The following is a 17,752-nucleotide window of genomic DNA, read 5'->3' as shown; positions in this document are numbered from 1 at the left end:
TTCTTATCAACTCTTTGCCCTAGAACAACACCTACAGCATAATCACTAGCATCACACATAATTTCAAAGGGTAAATTCCAATCAGGTGGCTGAACAATAGGTGCAGAGATCAATGCTTTCTTAAGTATTTCAAATGCTTCTACACAATCATCATAAAAAACAAATGGTATATCTTTTTGTAATAAATTAGTCAAAGGCCGAGAAATTTTTGAGAAGTCCTTAATGAACCTCCTATAAAACCCGGCATAACCAAGGAAACTTCTTATACCTTTGATGTCCTTGGGACATGGCATCTTCTCAATAGCATCAACCTTGGCTTTATCAACCTCAATACCTCTTTCAGAAACTTTGTGCCCCAAGACAATACCTTCATTAACCATAAAGTGGCACTTTTCCCAATTCAAGACAAGATTAGTCTCTTCACATCTCTGCAAAACTCGATCAAGGTTGCTCAAGCAATCATCAAAAGAAGATCCATAGATGGAGAAATCGTCCATGAAAACCTCACAAATCTTTTCACAAAAGTCAGAGAATATAGCCATCATGCATCTTTGAAAGGTAGCAGGTGCATTACATAAACCAAAAGGCATACGTCTATAAGCAAAAGTACCAAAAGGGCAAGTAAAAGTAGTCTTTGATTGACCCTTAGCTGACACAGGTATTTGAGAGAAACCAGAATAACCATCTAGAAAGCAAAAATGTGTATGTTTAGATAATCTTTCTAGCATTTGATCGATAAAAGGTAATGGGTAATGATCTTTTTTGGTGGCCTTATTTAATTTGCGGAAATCAATTACCATCCTATAACCTGTAATAATTCTTTGAGGAATCAATTCATCTTTATCATTAGGAACGACAGTAATACCTCCCTTCTTAGGGACACAATGGACAGGACTTACCCACTGACTATCAGCAACGGGATAGATTATACCTGCCTCAAGGAGCTTTAGTATTTCCTTTCTTACCACTTCTTTCATTTTAGGATTCAGCCGTCGTTGATGATCATGAACTAGTTTAGCATCTTCTTCCAAAATTATTTTATGTTGACATAGAGTGGGACTAATGCCCTTAAGATCATCAAGAGTATACCCAATAGCAGCACGGTGCTTCTTCAGAGTTTTCAATAATCTCTCTTCCTCATGCTCTGAAAGGTTAGCACTAATAATAACAGGATATATCTTTTTCTCATCAAGATAAGCATATTTAAGAGTATCGGGCAACGGTTTAAGCTCAAACACGGGATCACCCTTGGGTGGAGGAGGATCCCCTAGGATTTCAACATGCAAATTGTGTTTCGGAATAGGTTCCTGTTTAAAGAATACTTCATCTATTTCCCTTCTTTCATTCATAAACACATCATTTTTCATGGTCTAGCAAATATTGTTCTAAAGGATCACTAGGAGGTACGACAATAGAAGCAAGACCAATAAGTTCATCCTTACTAGGTAATTCTTCTTCACGGTGTTGTCTGCTAAATTTAGAGAAATTAAATTCATGAGTAACGTTAACAGTCTTTAAGAAGGGTCTACCAAATATAATGGTACAATATCTCTTTTGCAATCTATGGTAGCATTAACAGTGTTTAAGAAGGGTCTACCAAATATAATGGGACAAAAGCTATCTTGTGGGGAACCAAGAACAAGAAAATCAGCAGGATATTTAGTTTTCCCACACAAGACTTCAACATCTCTAACAATTCCCATTGGTGAAATAGTATCTCTATTGGCAAGTTTAATTGTGACATCAATATCTTCTAACTCAACAGGTGCAATATCATGCATGATTTCTCTATATAGGCCAATAGGTATTGCACTAGCACTGGCACCCATATCACATAATCCATGATAACAATGATCTCCTATTTTAACAGAAATAACAGACATGCCTACCACAGGTCTAGGTTTATCTTTAGCACAAGGTTTAGCAATTCTAGCAGTTTCATCACAGAAATAAATAACATGCCCATCAATATTATCAGACAAGAGATCTTTAGTAATAGCAGTATTAGGTTCAACTTTAATTTGCTCAGGAGGTGCATAAGTTTTAATATTGCTTTTACGAACCACAGTTGAAGATTTAGCATGATCCTTTATCCTAACAGGAAAATATGGTTTCTCAACATAAGAAGTAGGAACAATAGGATCATTATAAGTGACAATCTTTTCTTCAACTTTAATAGGTGCAGCTACTTTTACTTCTATGGGAGGATGATATTTAAACCACTTCTCCTTGGGGAGATCAACATAAGTAGCAAAAGATTCACAGAAAGAAGCTACTATCTCAGAGTCAAGTCCATATTTAGTGCTAAATTTACGGAAAACATCGGTATCCATAAAAGATTTAACACAATCAAACCTAGGTGTCATACCTGACTCCTTACCTTTGTCGAGGTCCCAATATTCAGAGTTGCATTTAATTCTTTCCAATAAATCCCATTTGAATTCAATAGTCTTCATCATAAAAGAGCCAGCACAAGAAGTATCAAGCATGGTGCGATTGCTATCAGAAAGCCGAGCATAAAATTTTTGAATAATCATTTCTCTTGAGAGCTCATGATTGGGGCATGAATATAACATTGATTTAAGCCTCCCCCAAGCTTGAGCGATGCTTTCTCCCTCGCGAGGCCAAAAAATTATATATATATAATTGCGATCACGATGAACAAGATGCATAGGATAAAACTTTTGATGAAATTCCAATTTCAATCATTTGTAGTTCCATGACCCCATATCATCACATAGCCTATACCATGTCGATGCATCTCCCTTCAAAGATAAAGGGAAGACCTTCTTCTTAACAACATCTCCGGGTACACCTGCAAGCTTAAATAATCCACAAACTTCATCCACATATATTAGATGCTCATCATGATGTTTTGTTCCATCTCCTAAAAAAGGATTAGCTAGCAGTTTTTCTATCATACCCGAAGGAATTTCAAAGCAGACATTTTCATTTTCAGTAGGTTCAGTAGGTTGAGGAGCAACTCTTTGCTCTACTGGTCGGGGTGAAGATACCCCGAACAAGCCCCTCAGAGGATTACTTTCCATAGTAACAAGTGACAGTAAATTTCAGCACACTATATAAATTTTTCCTTACCAAATTCCACCTACAAAGGCACTTCACTCCCCGGCAACGGCGCCAGAAAAGAGTCTTGATGACCCACAAGTATAGGGGATCTATCGTAGTCCTTTCGATAAGTAAGAGTGTCGAACCCAACGAGGAGCAGAAGGAAATGATAAGCGGTTTCCAGCAAGGTATTCTCTGCAAGTACTGAAACAAGTGGTAACAGATAGTTTTGTGATAGGATAATTTGTAACGAGCAACAAGTAACAAAAGTAAATAAAGTGCAGCAAGGTGGCCCAATCCTTTTTGTAACAAAGTACAAGCCTGGACAAACTCTTATATAGAGAAAAGCGCTCCCGAGGACACATGGGAATATCATCAAGCTGGTTTTCATCACAATCATATGATTCACGTTCGGTACTTTGATAATTTGGTATGTGGGTGGACCGGTGCTTGGGTACTGTCCTTACTTGGACAAGCATCCCACTTATGATTAACCTCTATTGCAAGCATCCACAACTACAACAAAAGTATTAAGGTAAACCTAACCATAGCATGAAACATATGGATCCAAATCAAGCCCTTACGAAGCAACGCATAAACTAGGGTTTAAGCTTCTGTCACTCTAGCAACCCATCATCTACTTATTACTTCCCAATGCCTTCCTCTAGGCCCAAATAATGGTGAAGTGTCATGTAGTCGACGTTCACATAACACCACTAGAGGAGAGACAACATACATCTCATCAAAATATCGAACGAATACCAAATTCACATGACTACTAATAGCAAGACTTCTCCCATGTCCTCAGGAACAAACGTAACTACTCACAAAGCATATTCAAGTTCATAATCAGAGGGGTATTAATATGCATATAGGATCTGAAGATATGATCTTCCACCAAATAAACCAACTAGCATCAACTACAAGGAGTAATTAACACTACTAGCAACCCATAGGTACCAATCCCGGACTTAGAGACAAGCATTGGATTCAAGAGATGAACTAGGGTTTTGAGAGGAGATGGTGTTGATGAAGATGTTGATGGAGATTGCCCTCTCCCGATGAGAGGAGCGTTGGTGATGACGATGCCGATGATTTCCCCCTCCGGGAGGGAAGTTTCCCTGGCAGAACAGCTCCGCCAGAGCCCTAGATTGGTTCCGCCAAGGTTCCGCCTCGTGGCGGCGGAGTTTCGTCCGAGAAAATGGATTCTTATTTTTTCCCATCGAAAGACTTCATATAGTAGAAGATGGCCACCGGAGGGCCACCAGGGGGCCCACGAGGTAGGGGGCACGCCTAGGGGGTAGGGCGCGCCCCCACCTTCGTGGGCAGGGTGTGCCCCCCCTGGTGAATCTCCTCCGCTGAGTATTTTTTATATATTCTGAAAACGTCTTCCGTGAAGTTTCAGGACTTTTGGAGCTGTGCAAAATAGGTCTCTAATATTTGCTCCTTTTCCAACCCAGAATCCCAGCTGCCGACATTCTCCCTCTTCATGTAAACCTTGTAAAATAAGAGAGAATATGCATAAGTATTGTGACATAATGTCTAATAACAACCCATAATGCAATAAATATTGATATAAAAGCATGATTCAAAATGGACGTATCACGACCCCAAACGGACGTCCGTTTTGTCTGGATTTTGTCCGTTTGGGTAGGGTTTTGGGGTCGTGTCCGGGCGTGTTCTGGGATGCGGTGGCCGTGCGCCCAGTGCGCGGCCGCATCCATTTGCCCCATCCTGTCCGCGTCTATTTAAAAAACCAGAAGCAACGCTTGAAATGCCAAGCCCTAGTTCAGGCCAGCGGCCCCGGTTCATCACGTCGGCAACAGAGCCAGCGGCCTACACGTCCATCGCCGGCATTAGCCAGCCTCCAAAATTAATAGTTGTCGTCGCCGGCAACACAGCCAGCGGCCGGCAACACAGCCGGCCACCAAAATGAATGTTTTCTCGCCGGCACACAGCCAGCGGCCCAGCGGGCGGCACCCATGCCAGCCTCCAAAAAGAACGGCCACGGCCGATCGGACGACCTAGTTCAGGCCTTCGGCGTCGAGCATCTCCTTCTGATTGGCCTCGAACCAGGCCCTCGTCTTGTCGCTCATCTTCGACAAGTCCACGCTCATGATCGCAAGGGCCACCTCCTTCACTTTGGTGGCGGCATTCGTGGCCTCGATGTCGAGCTGTCTCTTCCTGGCCTTGACGTTGTCGGCCTCGATGTCGAGCTGCCTTTGCCGGGCCGCCTCCTCCATGTCTATCTTCCTCCTCTTAGCCGCCTTCTCCATCTCAAGTTTCTTTCTTTAAAGGTCTAGGTATTGCTTCATTTGCTCCTCCTTGCTTTGCCACTTCTTCTCGTCCCTCACATCCTTTTGGACATCATGCCATGCAAAGTGTCATGCAATGCCATGGATGAGGCAACACGTATGTCATCAACCTTGGAGTTGGTCTTGCCCCTCGGCCTCTTCAACGCCTCGCCATCTCCACCTCCGGCGAACTTGGCCGTCTTCGTCCTCCCTTCCTTTGTAGTTCACGGTATTGGTCCTTAAACTTAGGGCAATTATTGATGATCGTCCAACAGTGCGTTAGAGTGAATGGCTTGTCATTGTGCTGGGCCTTGAATGCCTCCAAGGATTGAAATGCCTACACCACATGATCAACAACAAGTGAACATGCAAACATATACACGGCCGAAGTCTCATGGTCGTAGCAAGGAAAGGGCTAGGAAGAGGAGAGCATACCATGTCCCCAACGCCGAGACCACTCACGGGCCGTGCTTCAACGCTCTCAAATGTGGCGCAATACTTGTTGCACTCTTGTTGGATGAACAACCATCTCTTTTGAATCGAGCCGATGCCACGATTGCTTGTAATTTGGCAGGGCTCAAACATCTTCCTTTCATGGAATAATTTGTGGACTCTCATCCACAAAACAATGCCCTTTTGTTGCGCGCCGGTCCTCGGATCTTGGCTAATCTCCATCCAAGCTTGGCAAATCAACTTGTCCTCATCTTGTGTGTATGAACCCATGCGAATGCTCTTCCTCTTTTTTTGTGCTTCTGCTGCAGGGAACCCGACCGGACGGCCCATGCCAAGCATGAGGATGGCGTGCGCTTTGTTGATGAGGTCCTCCTTCTCGTCGGTCGCGGCCTTGCGCCGCGTGGCCTCCAGCTCATCGCGCTGGGCGGTGAACTTGGCCGCGGCGGCATTGACCTTGATGACCGCTCTCCGTTCCCTCCTCTTCGCCAATTCCGGGTCCAACTTGGCGATCTCCTCCGGCGTGCACTCCGATCGCGGCTTCCTTGGTGCCTTCTTCTTCACCTTTGCGGGTGGGTCGACGGCCAGGCCGTCGAAACTCGGCGGGGCTTCGGCCGTGGATGGGGGAGAGAGGGGCAGCGGGAGGGACGTGGGGGGTTTGGGGGAAATGGCGCCAAATGGGCGTGGGGGGTTGGTTTCTCCCACCGACAGGCGGGCCAGGGGAGGACAAGCGCGCGTGTTCCGCCCGTTCGTGCGCTGTCCGTTTCACCCCAAAACCGGCGCAAACTTGGGCCGGGGATGGGTCGAAAGCGGACACAAAGCGGACAAAAGTCCGTTTGCGCCCCCGCGCTGGGCCGTCTCGTTTGTCCCTTTTACCCCAAACGGATGGGGGCGGACAGGATAGAGTCGCGCGGTGGAGTTGGCCTTAGCCATCAGTAGGTTTCAGTTTGTGGCTCCTGAATTTGATTCCAACGACGATGGTTAATGATAAGGTGGAGATGTTTTTAGAGAAACTCCAAAGGGCCGACCAATTTCGTCCGCCTGCGTCCGTTTGGGTCGGCGCGGACAAAAGTGGCGGCCCAACGCGCCGACCCAAGCCCAAATCACGTCCGCGTCGCGTCTGCGCCAACGCATTTGCGGCCCAAATTCGCGCCCCAAATGCGTCGGCGCGGACGCCGAACGGACGCTTCGCGTGCCTTCCCGCTGTCCGCCGCGTCCTCACATGGCGGCCGTCCAACTACCCGCTGCCCACGCGGTCAGCTTAATTTATGACGACGGGCCCACGCGTCAGCGACGGCGCTCGTCCTTTTTAAGCCGACCGTGAGGCGGGGCCGTCCTCATCCAAACTCGCCGTCCACATCTGCCATTCTTTGCTCCCTCGTCGCCGGCAAACCCTAGCCACCACAACCACATCAAAGATGGGCCTCTTCTCCGGCGCCAGCGGCAGCAAGGCCAAGGGCAAGTCCCCGCCCACCCCTTTCCTCCCGCCTCCGCCGGCGCCGGCGCCTCGCCAGCAGAGGCAACACGAGAACGTGCCAGTGCACCAGGCGGAGTGGAACTGGTAGCACCGCCAACCTCTATCGTATCCCGACGTGACGCTGCCGCACGACTGACATCTAGATCCAGAGAGGATCCCAATGCCCGCGGCGCCGCGGTCGGCTCGTGCTCACGCGGAGGAGGTGCGGCGCCGGCGAGCGCTGCTGACGCCGGAGCAGCGCCGCGAGGCCGCCTACGCAACCGACTCGCCCAACTGGGTGAGGTGTTCGCCTTCGAGCATGAGGAGGCGAGGCGACGGGGCGTGCGCGAGGTCGACCGGAGGTCGCCGCCACCGGCGCTCGTCGTCCGCGAGGAGGACCAGGCGTCGGAGGACGCCTGCCAGGCGGCACTTGCGGCCGTCTCCCGGGAGAGCGAGGAGGACGAGCGGCGCAGGGCGGAGGCGGCGGAGGCGGAAGAAGAGGCTCGGTACGAGGTGGCAATGGCGCAGGCCCTTGCCCTCTCCGTGGCGGGCGACAGCATGGTGCCGCCGGTGGGCCCGCCGTCCCCCATCAAGCCGGAGGCGGAGCCCGAGCCGTCCTCATCGAGCGCTACTCCTGGACGGGAGTAGTGCGCGAATGGGTACGCGCACCGCCGGTCTGGATGGGAGTGACGCCGGCGCAGGAGCAGGCGTACCTCGAGCACTGACGCATCATCAGGGTGGCCGAGGAGCGCCGCGACGGCGAGTACCTCAAGATGCTCGAGCGTGACCTCGAGGAGGAGCAGCGCGAGGTCGAGGAGGAGGCGCGCCAGGCCACGGCTGCACAGGCGGCCGCACAACCCCCCGCGCCGGCACTGCCTGCGCCGGCACTGCCCGACATGACGGCGCTCTGGAACACGGTGTTCGCCTGGGCTGGGCCGGCGCCAACGTTCATCGACCTCACGGACCCCGAGGACGACAACGAGGACGCTAGGGCAGCGCACCGTCTCGTAATTTAAGCTGTTTTTTTAATGCAAATGTGGACACGTAGACTCTCACTGGCCTTCGTGGCTGGCTTTAATGTTTAATTAATGCCGTTTTTTAATATGCATGCGTTCATTTTTTTTGCGCCGTCAAAAATGGGTTCAGCCAGCGTTGGACGCACGCGCCGACCCAAATGCGAAAGCGGACATCCGTGTCCGTCTAGCCGACCAAACAGATAAAAAACGGACAAAATCGCCGTCCATTTGGGTCGGCCCGTTAGAGTTGCTCTTAAGATTTGCTCGTTCAAATTCTCTCTCCCAGGAGACGATCTCAGTAAAAAGGAGACGATGGCAGTAAATCTCTCGCGTGAATCTGAACTTTCGTAAAGGAGGTAAAAACACCCCATGTACCCTAACTTGCATGGAATGTGATGATTTAGTCCTAAACTTACAAAATGCAACTCCACCATACCCCAACTTGCACTGGATGTGACGATTTGGTCCTGGGCCTATCACAACGCAACAATTGGCAGACACGTGGCCAGACCGGTCCCCGCCTGGACTTTTACAAAAAACACCCTGCCGTCTTGTCTAATTAACTCGTGGATCTGAAACTATGTATTCATAAAATTCCCCACTGTAACTATGCCAACAGGAAGCATGACTGACTATGACTTATGTGTAGCTTCGAGTCTATTTAGGGTCTGACTTTTCTGCGCTGATAGATTAATTGTACTGCGTTGGCTGCAAAATCCCAGTTCTTAACATCAACTGAATCATTCCCATTGTGCAGATCAAGGGCCGGTGCGGATTGTCTGATCAACTTGCATCTCAAATCTTCAGCGTACCGGTCTCCAGTGTTAGGATTTTCTCTTTTACTCTATAGTTCCTCTTTGGCCGTGGCCAGAGACAAACCGTGACCATTCATGCATTTCGCTCAAGTGAGACAATATATCGTCTTTTGTTTTGAGGATCAACTACTGCCACTTTATTGACTAATTAAAGGAGATTAGGAATCTCGTCCGACACAGTGTCCAGAATACAATCTGGGGGAACAGCAAACCAAACCTTACACAGTCTATCGCTTAACCCTACTTTAGCTAACTTATCCGCGGCAGCATTAACACTATGCCTAACCCAAGACACTTTCACTTCTTGGAATATTTTCATCCTCTCCTTGATCTCCTCCACCAGGGGTCCAACTACAGAGAGAGTTTTCTCTTGCGCACACACCACCTTTGCTAGATTAGCACAGTCTGTCTCCAACAGCAGCTTGGATGTGTTGAGTTCGGCCGCCACCTGTAGAGCTCGTTTGCAAGCATAAATTTCAGCAACCTCCGGATCGGCGATTCCATCAAAGAGATGACAAGTAACAGCTCTAAAAGCTCCTGAATGATCCCGTAGGACAGCACCTACACCACACATTGCTCCTTGTTTGTAAACAGCTCCATCAAAATTTGCCTTAACCCAACCCTCCTCCGGTGGCACCCATCTTTCCTTGATCTCCGGCTTCTGCAGCTTTTCTTTCCCTCCATGAAACGCCTTCCATTCATATGGTAACAACATTAGGTAAAGTTTAATTTGGAAAAAGCGGCCAATAATCCAGCCCATTATCATCATACGGAGTTCAAGCAGGCCTACGATTGATTGCTTGCCAGATGTCCAATCGCTATTTCTCCAGTAGGTTTTATTTGCGGCTCTGATCGCCTGCCTACCGCCCACACCAATCGCTATGTCTGCCCGCAGTACATGTTCGGCTCGCTTCCTATACGAGGGTACGGACGATCTCACCGGCCGGTGCACCGATCTGAGTACAAACACAGTACACAGGCCAATTACTTGTTCATCCACCGGCTACCGCCTGCTCCGTTTGTCAGTTTTGCCGTTCTGTTAGATTTGGTAAGCCTATGAACGGATCAATCATGTGACAAGATTTTTTCATCATGCGCTACTAGATTTTTTTTCCCGTTAGTTGTAGCCAGCGCTCCTATTCCTAATTACCACGATAGATTTTCTAGTAGTACTAGTTGTCTACAATGCGCAAACTGTAGCAGAATTGATACTAGCCGGATGATGCTTTTATATATATATATATAGGTATAAGACCAACATGAGATCAGTTTGGTACGTTCACTTTTTGGCATTGATATTAGGTGTATTTCTAAATATGGACACATCTCAAATTCTACAATTAAGGGAGAGTTACTTGACCATGAAACTTTTTAAAAAGAAGGTCATATCTGCATTTCATCCCGGGCCCCCAAATTCTTGGAGACGGCCCTGCCAAACGATAGGGATGGCATAACAAGGTCTCATCTCTGCGATAAAAAAAAAGCAAGATCAACTGGCTGAAGAAGGTACGAAACTGGGAGGACATGAAACAACAAACCAAAGCATAGGGATGATGGTGGAGCTAACCAAGCTAGAAATAATGACACACACGCCAAACTGGAAGTTAAGACCTGGTTCAGTGGAAATCAACTAAACAACTACTCCCTCTGTCCCAAAATGTAGAACGTTTTTTTGCCACTATTATAGTGTCAAAAATGCCTTACATTTTGAGACGGAGAGAATAGTTAGAATCATGACACAAACGCCAAACTGCCCATGGCCTTGCCACCGACTGGTGGTTCATAGGTGTGTGAGAGTCAAAAAGCAGAAGGCGAGTCTCCTGTTATAATAGAATTATTTTATGTCACATGGGCTTCCAAGCACGTCTCAACTCAGCTCTGACTACCCCCTGCCCTGAGAAGTGAAATAAAATTCTTCACACAAAAGGGTGAAGTGAAATAAAAAAAGCTTACTGTAACTCTGAACATTTTCCTTCTACAAAGAAAAAGTGATGTTCCCACCGTTTACTTTAGATCGAGAGGAGTCAATATTTACCAACCACTTCCTCCGTTTCAGATCCAGTGTGAAACTTCAGACAGATTTGTATTGCGGATTAACTACAAAAGATGGCAGGGTGTTTTTTGCAAAAGTGCCGGCCACGATCGGGCCGGCCACGTGGCTGCCAATTGTCGCGCTATGATGGGTCCGGGACCAAATCGTTACATCTAGTACAAGTTGGGGTATGATGGAATTGCATTTTACAAGTTTGAGACTAAATCATCACGTTCCATGCAAGTTAAGGTACCTGGAGTGTTTTTACCTCTTCGTAAAGGGCGTGCTCATCCAACGCTCAAAAAAAGGGGGGAAAAGTGACAGCATTCCGTTTGGCGATGCAGCCTCAACCTTTTTCTGCAAAGGCCAGAACAGATCAACGCATTTTTACCACTGGCCACGGCATCAGCATCTGCGTACGTCGGCACTGGTTCCTTCCCTCGCACACACTTGCAACCGAATTCGATTCGCAACACCCCTCTGGACCGAGCACTCCTCCAGATCTCAACGGTCGCCGCGCCACCTTCTCCGGGAAGAAACAGCTGCTCGACCGAGAAAACAAAGCCGAAAATCATACCGGCGGTTCCCCAAAGTCCACGCCGCCGTGCCCAAAATCAGCGGCCGGCCCAAAAACAAACCATCCTTATTCCTTCCCCTCCACGCTCCCCCCTCCGCCTCGGTTTCCCGCCCTCTCCCACGCGCACCACTGACACCCCAGGACCACCCGTCAGCCCCCACTCAGAGGGACACGCCAGGCCCCAGAGGAGCCCACCGACGCGTGGGCCCGAACGGCCTCCGGTCCACACACCAGTGCCGTGCGTGGCCTACTTGTTGCGCCGGGAGGCCCGTGAGGCAGCGCCAAAACCCGCGCGGGAAACGGCTCCCCGCTCTCGCGCCAAGCCGCGTCCAAACCCAAACATTTTCGCGGAATTTTTCGCCGGCGTATAATTATTGGCGGCCTGGGCGCGCCAGGAAGGCATTTAAACCGGCCCGCGCGAGGCCCCAAACCCTACGACGGCACCACCAACCGCCCACCCCCCCTCCCCTCACCCAATCCACCCAACACCGCGGCGGCGGCGGCGCGCGCAACCTGCTCGACGGAAGGCCCCCGAGGCGGCCGATATGTACGTCGTGAAGCGGGACGGGCGGACGGAGACGGTGCACTTCGACAAGATCACGGCGCGGCTCAAGAAGCTCAGCTACGGGCTCAGCCAGGAGCACTGCGACCCGGTGCTGGTCGCGCAGAAGGTCTGCGCGGGGGTATACAAGGGCGTCACCACCAGCCAGCTCGACGAGCTCGCCGCCGAGACCGCCGCCGCGCTCACCGCCTCCCACCCCGACTATGCCTCCGTACGTCCCCCCTCCCGATCTATCTCTTCCCTTCCGTTCCGCTTCCGTCCCCCCCTCTCGGTGTCTCCTCACTGACGTTTGTTTATCGCTCTTCTGAAGCTCGCGGCGAGGATTGCGGTGTCCAACCTCCACAAGAACACCAAGAAGTCCTTCTCCGAGACGTAAGTCACCACGCCTGTTTCTGCCATGGTTCGTTCGGTTGGATTTCGTGGATTTGGGCGGGTATTGATAAATTGTGGGCTGTGGGTGCAGGATTAAGGACATGTACCTGCACTACAACGAGAGATCTGGGCTGCTGTCTCCGCTGATTGCCGAGGATATCTACGAAGTCATCATGAAGGTGAGGCCCATTTCTGACACGAAATCCCTCAAGATAACTGTTTTATACTGTAGATCAATATGCGGGGGACAGTCGAATATACTAATATTTTTGCTCTGAATTCACTGTTCCTTTACAATTATTTAATCTCCATAGGAATAGGATGATGTGATGTATTCTAGTATGCCCTGCTCTGCTCTACTCTGTTTGTTCCACGATGCACGTTGTTTTAACATGTGCCGTGCTGCTTCTGATGTTGTGACATTTGCTTCCAGAACGCTGCTCGCTTGGACAGCGAGATAATTTACGACAGGGACTTTGATTATGACTACTTCGGTTTCAAGACTCTGGAGAGGTCTTACCTCCTGAAGCTCGGTGGAGTTGTTGTTGAAAGGCCGCAGCACATGTTAATGAGAGTTTCAGTAGGGATCCACAAGGATGACATTGACTCTGCCATCAGAACTTACCATCTCATGTCCCAGCGCTGGTTTACTCATGCTTCGCCAACCCTTTTCAATGCTGGCACCCCGAGACCTCAGGTAATGTGTGATCTGCCAACAAAAATCCTCAATGCGGACCATGAATTTGTTTACTTACAGTTTCATTCTTCATGATGCAGTTGAGCAGCTGTTTCCTTATCTGCATGAAAGATGATAGCATCGAGGGAATCTATGATACTCTGAAGGAATGTGCTGTCATCAGCAAATCTGCTGGAGGGATTGGTGTCTCTGTTCACAACATTCGTGCTACTGGGAGTTACATCCGAGGAACAAATGGAACATCCAATGGAATTGTTCCTATGTTACGTGTCTTCAATGATACTGCTCGTTATGTAGATCAAGGTGGAGGCAAGAGAAAGGGTGCGCATTACTCTTCTGTTAATAGTTTTTATGAGCAACTCTATTTCCATAGTCTTCTGAAATTCATACATTTTTCAAAATTCAGGTGCCTTTGCTGTATACCTGGAGCCCTGGCATGCTGATATTTTCGAGTTCCTTGATTTGAGGAAGAACCATGGGAAGGTAAAATGTTAGCCCAGCATTATCTAATTACTGTTTTCGTTTTGCAACTGAAGTCCATAACCATTCAAATCTTCTGTGCTTTCTATGGCATTCAACTTTACCTTGTACATTTAAAGAGCATCCCATCCCACAGATGCCTTTCAAGTCTTAGTTTGCTGCAATTTATGCCCATGCAAGAGAATAGTGGATTTTAACATAATATTGATGTAGTACTTTTTTCTGTTTAAATAGTTATCTGCTTACTGTGATCCAAACCTATGTGCTTTGTTTGTGATCTGTTTTTCTGCCATATGCCATCTCTAGAAGGAGTTCTGATGAATGCCAATTTAACAGGAGGAGAACCGCGCAAGGGATCTTTTCTTTGCTCTCTGGGTTCCTGATCTATTCATGCAAAGAGTACAAAATAATGAGGATTGGTCCCTGTTTTGTCCAAATGAAGCTCCGGGGTTGGCTGATTGCTGGGGTGAGAAGTTTGAGGAATTGTACAAGAAATATGAGAAAGCAGTAAGTTCAAAACTCTATCTATATAGTACATTGAGTTAAAAAGGAACGCTCTTCAGTAACCCACTTTCTGGTTTCAGGGCAAAGCAAAAAAGGTTATTCCAGCACAGACCCTCTGGTTTGACATTTTGAAGGCACAGATAGAAACTGGCACACCTTATATGCTCTATAAGGTACAATTCAATGTCAAAACATTAGATTGTATTCCAAGTTTTGATGCTGTCAATGATCTGGTTCCAATGATTTATTAATGCTCTTAATTTATCTGCAGGATTCATGCAATAGGAAAAGTAACCAGCAGAATCTGGGCACAATCAAATCTTCAAACTTGTGCACTGAGATAATTGAGTTCACAAGTCCTGAGGAAACTGCTGTCTGCAACCTAGCATCTATTGCTTTACCACGTTTTGTAAGGGAAAAGGTATACATTCTCAGGGCCCTGGATTCTATAATTGTGATGGAGGTTGTATTCTTATGCCTTACAATAAACTTCTGTTGCAGGGTGTCCCAATAGAGTCCCATCCATCTAAGCTTGCTGGTAGCAATGGATCAAAAAATAGATACTTTGACTTTGACAAGCTAGGCGAGGTTTGCTCGGATCCCACTGTAGATCCTCATTTCTGGCCTGCCAATTAATGTTCTAACATACTGTTTTTGCCAGGTTACTTCAACTGTTACTTTCAATCTAAACAAAATAATCGATATGAATTATTATCCGGTTGAAACTGCAAGGAGGTCTAATATGCGACACAGGCCAATTGGTATTGGGGTTCAGGGCTTGGCAGACACATTCATGTTACTTGGCATGGCATTTGATTCACCTGAGGTACCTTTCCCAGTTAAAACTATGGCATCTGTTCCTTTCTGGCTTAGCCAATATGTAACAAATGCATTCTCCTTTTCAGGCTCAGCAATTGAATAAGGATATTTTTGAAACTATTTACTACCATGCTCTGAAAGCTTCTGCTGAACTGGCAGCTAAAGAAGGCCCTTATGAAACATATGAAGGGAGCCCTGTCAGCAAGGTTTGCCTCTCACCTCTACAGATCTCTCTTACTTAGTGAAAGGAGTCCAATTTTTAAAACAGAACAGTCTAATGTTGCCTTTCCTGGTGTAGTTTTTTGTCCAATTTTCCCATAATTTGCATCCACTCACCTTAGTGACTGAATCACTGGTTAGAAAGTAACAAGTAATCTTCTTCCTAACTTTTGTTCTCTACCAACTTCCTTCCAGGGTATTATCCAACCTGACATGTGGAATGTAGTGCCATCGACCAGATGGAACTGGCCAACTTTGAGGGAAACTATTTCCAAAGTTGGAGTAAGAAACTCTCTTCTGGTGGCTCCAATGCCCACAGCTTCCACTAGTCAGATTCTTGGCAACAATGAGTGCTTTGAACCCTACACATCTAACATATACAGTCGGCGGGTTCTAAGGTTTGTAAATACAGTCTTACTGCACACATTCTGAATTCCATGTGCATATCATTGATTTTCTTGTCATTTTTTGCAGTGGGGAGTTTGTTGTGGTTAACAAGCATCTTCTCCATGACTTGACTGAGATGGGTATCTGGACACCTGCTCTGAAAAATAAGATAATTTATGAAGATGGTTCTATTCAGAAGATGGAAGAAATCCCTGATGATCTTAAAGCAATTTACAAGTATGTGGTTCACCCTCCTCTCATTACATTCTACTGGATGCGGTCGATATATGTATCTGAAAGTTTACTCAATTATTGTATCAGGACTGTTTGGGAGATTAAGCAGAAAACTCTGGTTGACATGGCTGTTGATCGTGGATGCTACATCGACCAGAGCCAGAGCCTTAATGTCCACATGGATCAACCAAACTTTGCAAAGCTAACTTCGTTGCATTTCCATGCTTGGTCCAAGGTAACTCATCATGGGGATTCTGAAGCTTTTTTTCTTTAACCCTCAACATTTTGTATCAAATCTTAAAACTGCAAGCAATGGTGTGTTTAATCTTTGGTTGGTGTCAGGGCCTGAAAACTGGGATGTACTATTTGAGAACAAGGGCAGCTGCTGATGCAATCAAGTTTACTGTGGATACTGGCTTTCTGAAGGTCAATGGGGTACGTGTTCTAGACCTTGGCTCCATCTGTTTTGCTCTCTTTCCAACCCAGCTGCTCAAAACATTACCACTCATAACGAATACGCATGTTTTTTGCAGGATGCTAATGGCACTAATGGAACCAATGGCAAACTAGCAGAGGAAGACGACGAAGCCAAAATGGCGCAAGTTGTTTGCTCCTTGAACAACCGGGAAGAGTGCCTGGCATGCGGGAGTTAGATGCATCCGTTGCATCTATTTTTCTCTTAACCAAGGCAGCATTACACAACCAAACGGTCTGATCATTGGCGCTTAATAATGTGAGAAGTGAGTCGTTTATGTAGGTGTGGTTGGGTTTAAGATCTGATGAGTTCCTTTGCTGGGCAGCCCTTGATAGCTGAGTTGCCAACGTTGGCTTGTGTTGTATTTGTACTATCTAAAAACATGGGTTGCTGCAGCTGTGTATATATGTATCATTGTTTGTGTTATTGATTTGTCCTGTTGGTGTTGTTATACTTACATCCATTAATGTGCAATCGTTTTTGATGGTTTTGATTTTTCCTGTCAATTTGTCTTTGGGTTCAAACTAGAACTGGTGCTGCTTGTTAATAAATGAGTATTAGCCCTTGTACGCTGGGAGAGATATGCACTAATAATGTGACTTAGTTGTTAAGCTAATATTAGCACTAATAAATGAATCTAAGAGATACTCCCTCTATTAGCTCTTTGTAGATAAATTCCTCTATTCTTCCAATTGGATGAATAGTGTGACAATTTATTTTCTTTATGTTACTATGTTTTCCCTTACCTTTTCTATGAATTTAAGAGGTACTCCCTCTGTAAACTAATATAAGAGAAAATTCACTACTTGTGATATAAACGTGTTTACGGAGGGAGTACTTATCAAGCCCAATGTGGAGAGTGGATTTTCTGTTCTCAGGAGCAGATGGTCCCTTTACTTCAGAAATTTTAAATATTGAGTTGGAAACTTTGAAAATTCCGAAAACATTTTGATGAGTAGATATTGGAGGGAGTCATGTGCCACTGAAATTTTAGGGTTGCTGTTTCTATCTTGTCTTACATTCCCTAGTCATCACAAATATTATTTTGGAATTTGAACCATTTAAATCATGATTAGCTAGATTTTTTGGTTAGAAATTCAATCTCTGTTGTTTTAATGCTCAACGTCATAGTTCAGCATGTTGTATCTTTTTTATACCGAGCAATGTCAGTGCCTCCTAAGTGGACACTTTCGTCTTCTCCAGAGGCTATGCTAGTCAGATCATCCCCAACTAACCAGCACATGAATCACTTGCATCATTGACGCCTCTATAGTCGCCGTTACCACCCCACAGTACA

The 17,752-nt window shown here is 46.7% G+C and overlaps 2 protein-coding genes across 3 annotated transcripts; one reads left to right on the top strand and one right to left on the bottom strand.

Annotated features, from left to right (window-relative positions):
• Nucleotides 1-9,245: 9,245 nt before the first annotated feature.
• On the bottom strand, nt 9,246-9,812 carry LOC147958311 (uncharacterized). The gene has a single exon (XM_087532047.1). It carries the CDS (start codon nt 9,810-9,812, stop codon nt 9,246-9,248), a length of 567 nt encoding a protein of 188 aa, XP_087388173.1.
• Nucleotides 9,813-12,145: 2,333 nt separating this feature from the next.
• LOC125520406 (ribonucleoside-diphosphate reductase large subunit) lies at nt 12,146-16,912 on the top strand. Of its 2 annotated transcripts, XM_048685324.2 has the most exons (17): nt 12,147-12,479; nt 12,579-12,640; nt 12,732-12,819; nt 13,074-13,337; nt 13,418-13,658; nt 13,744-13,820; nt 14,154-14,324; nt 14,402-14,494; nt 14,593-14,742; nt 14,823-14,909; nt 14,983-15,147; nt 15,227-15,346; nt 15,555-15,757; nt 15,834-15,983; nt 16,068-16,215; nt 16,323-16,415; nt 16,514-16,912. In XM_048685324.2, exons 1-17 carry the CDS (start codon nt 12,252-12,254, stop codon nt 16,631-16,633), a joined length of 2,460 nt encoding a protein of 819 aa, XP_048541281.1. In that variant the 5' UTR covers nt 12,147-12,251; the 3' UTR covers nt 16,634-16,912. The 2 variants fall into 2 exon arrangements, with proteins under 2 accessions (XP_087390556.1, XP_048541281.1); XM_087534430.1 differs by having other exon boundaries at nt 12,146-12,479; nt 15,834-16,215.
• Nucleotides 16,913-17,752: the final 840 nt, after the last annotated feature.

The sequence above is a fragment of the Triticum urartu genome, chromosome 7A (genome assembly GCF_056163025.1).
Source record: "Triticum urartu cultivar PI428250 chromosome 7A, HENAU_Tu73, whole genome shotgun sequence".
Taxonomy (NCBI): domain Eukaryota; kingdom Viridiplantae; phylum Streptophyta; class Magnoliopsida; order Poales; family Poaceae; genus Triticum; species Triticum urartu.
The sequence above is the reverse complement of the archived record's forward strand: the minus strand, read 5'-3'. Positions and strand labels throughout refer to the sequence as shown.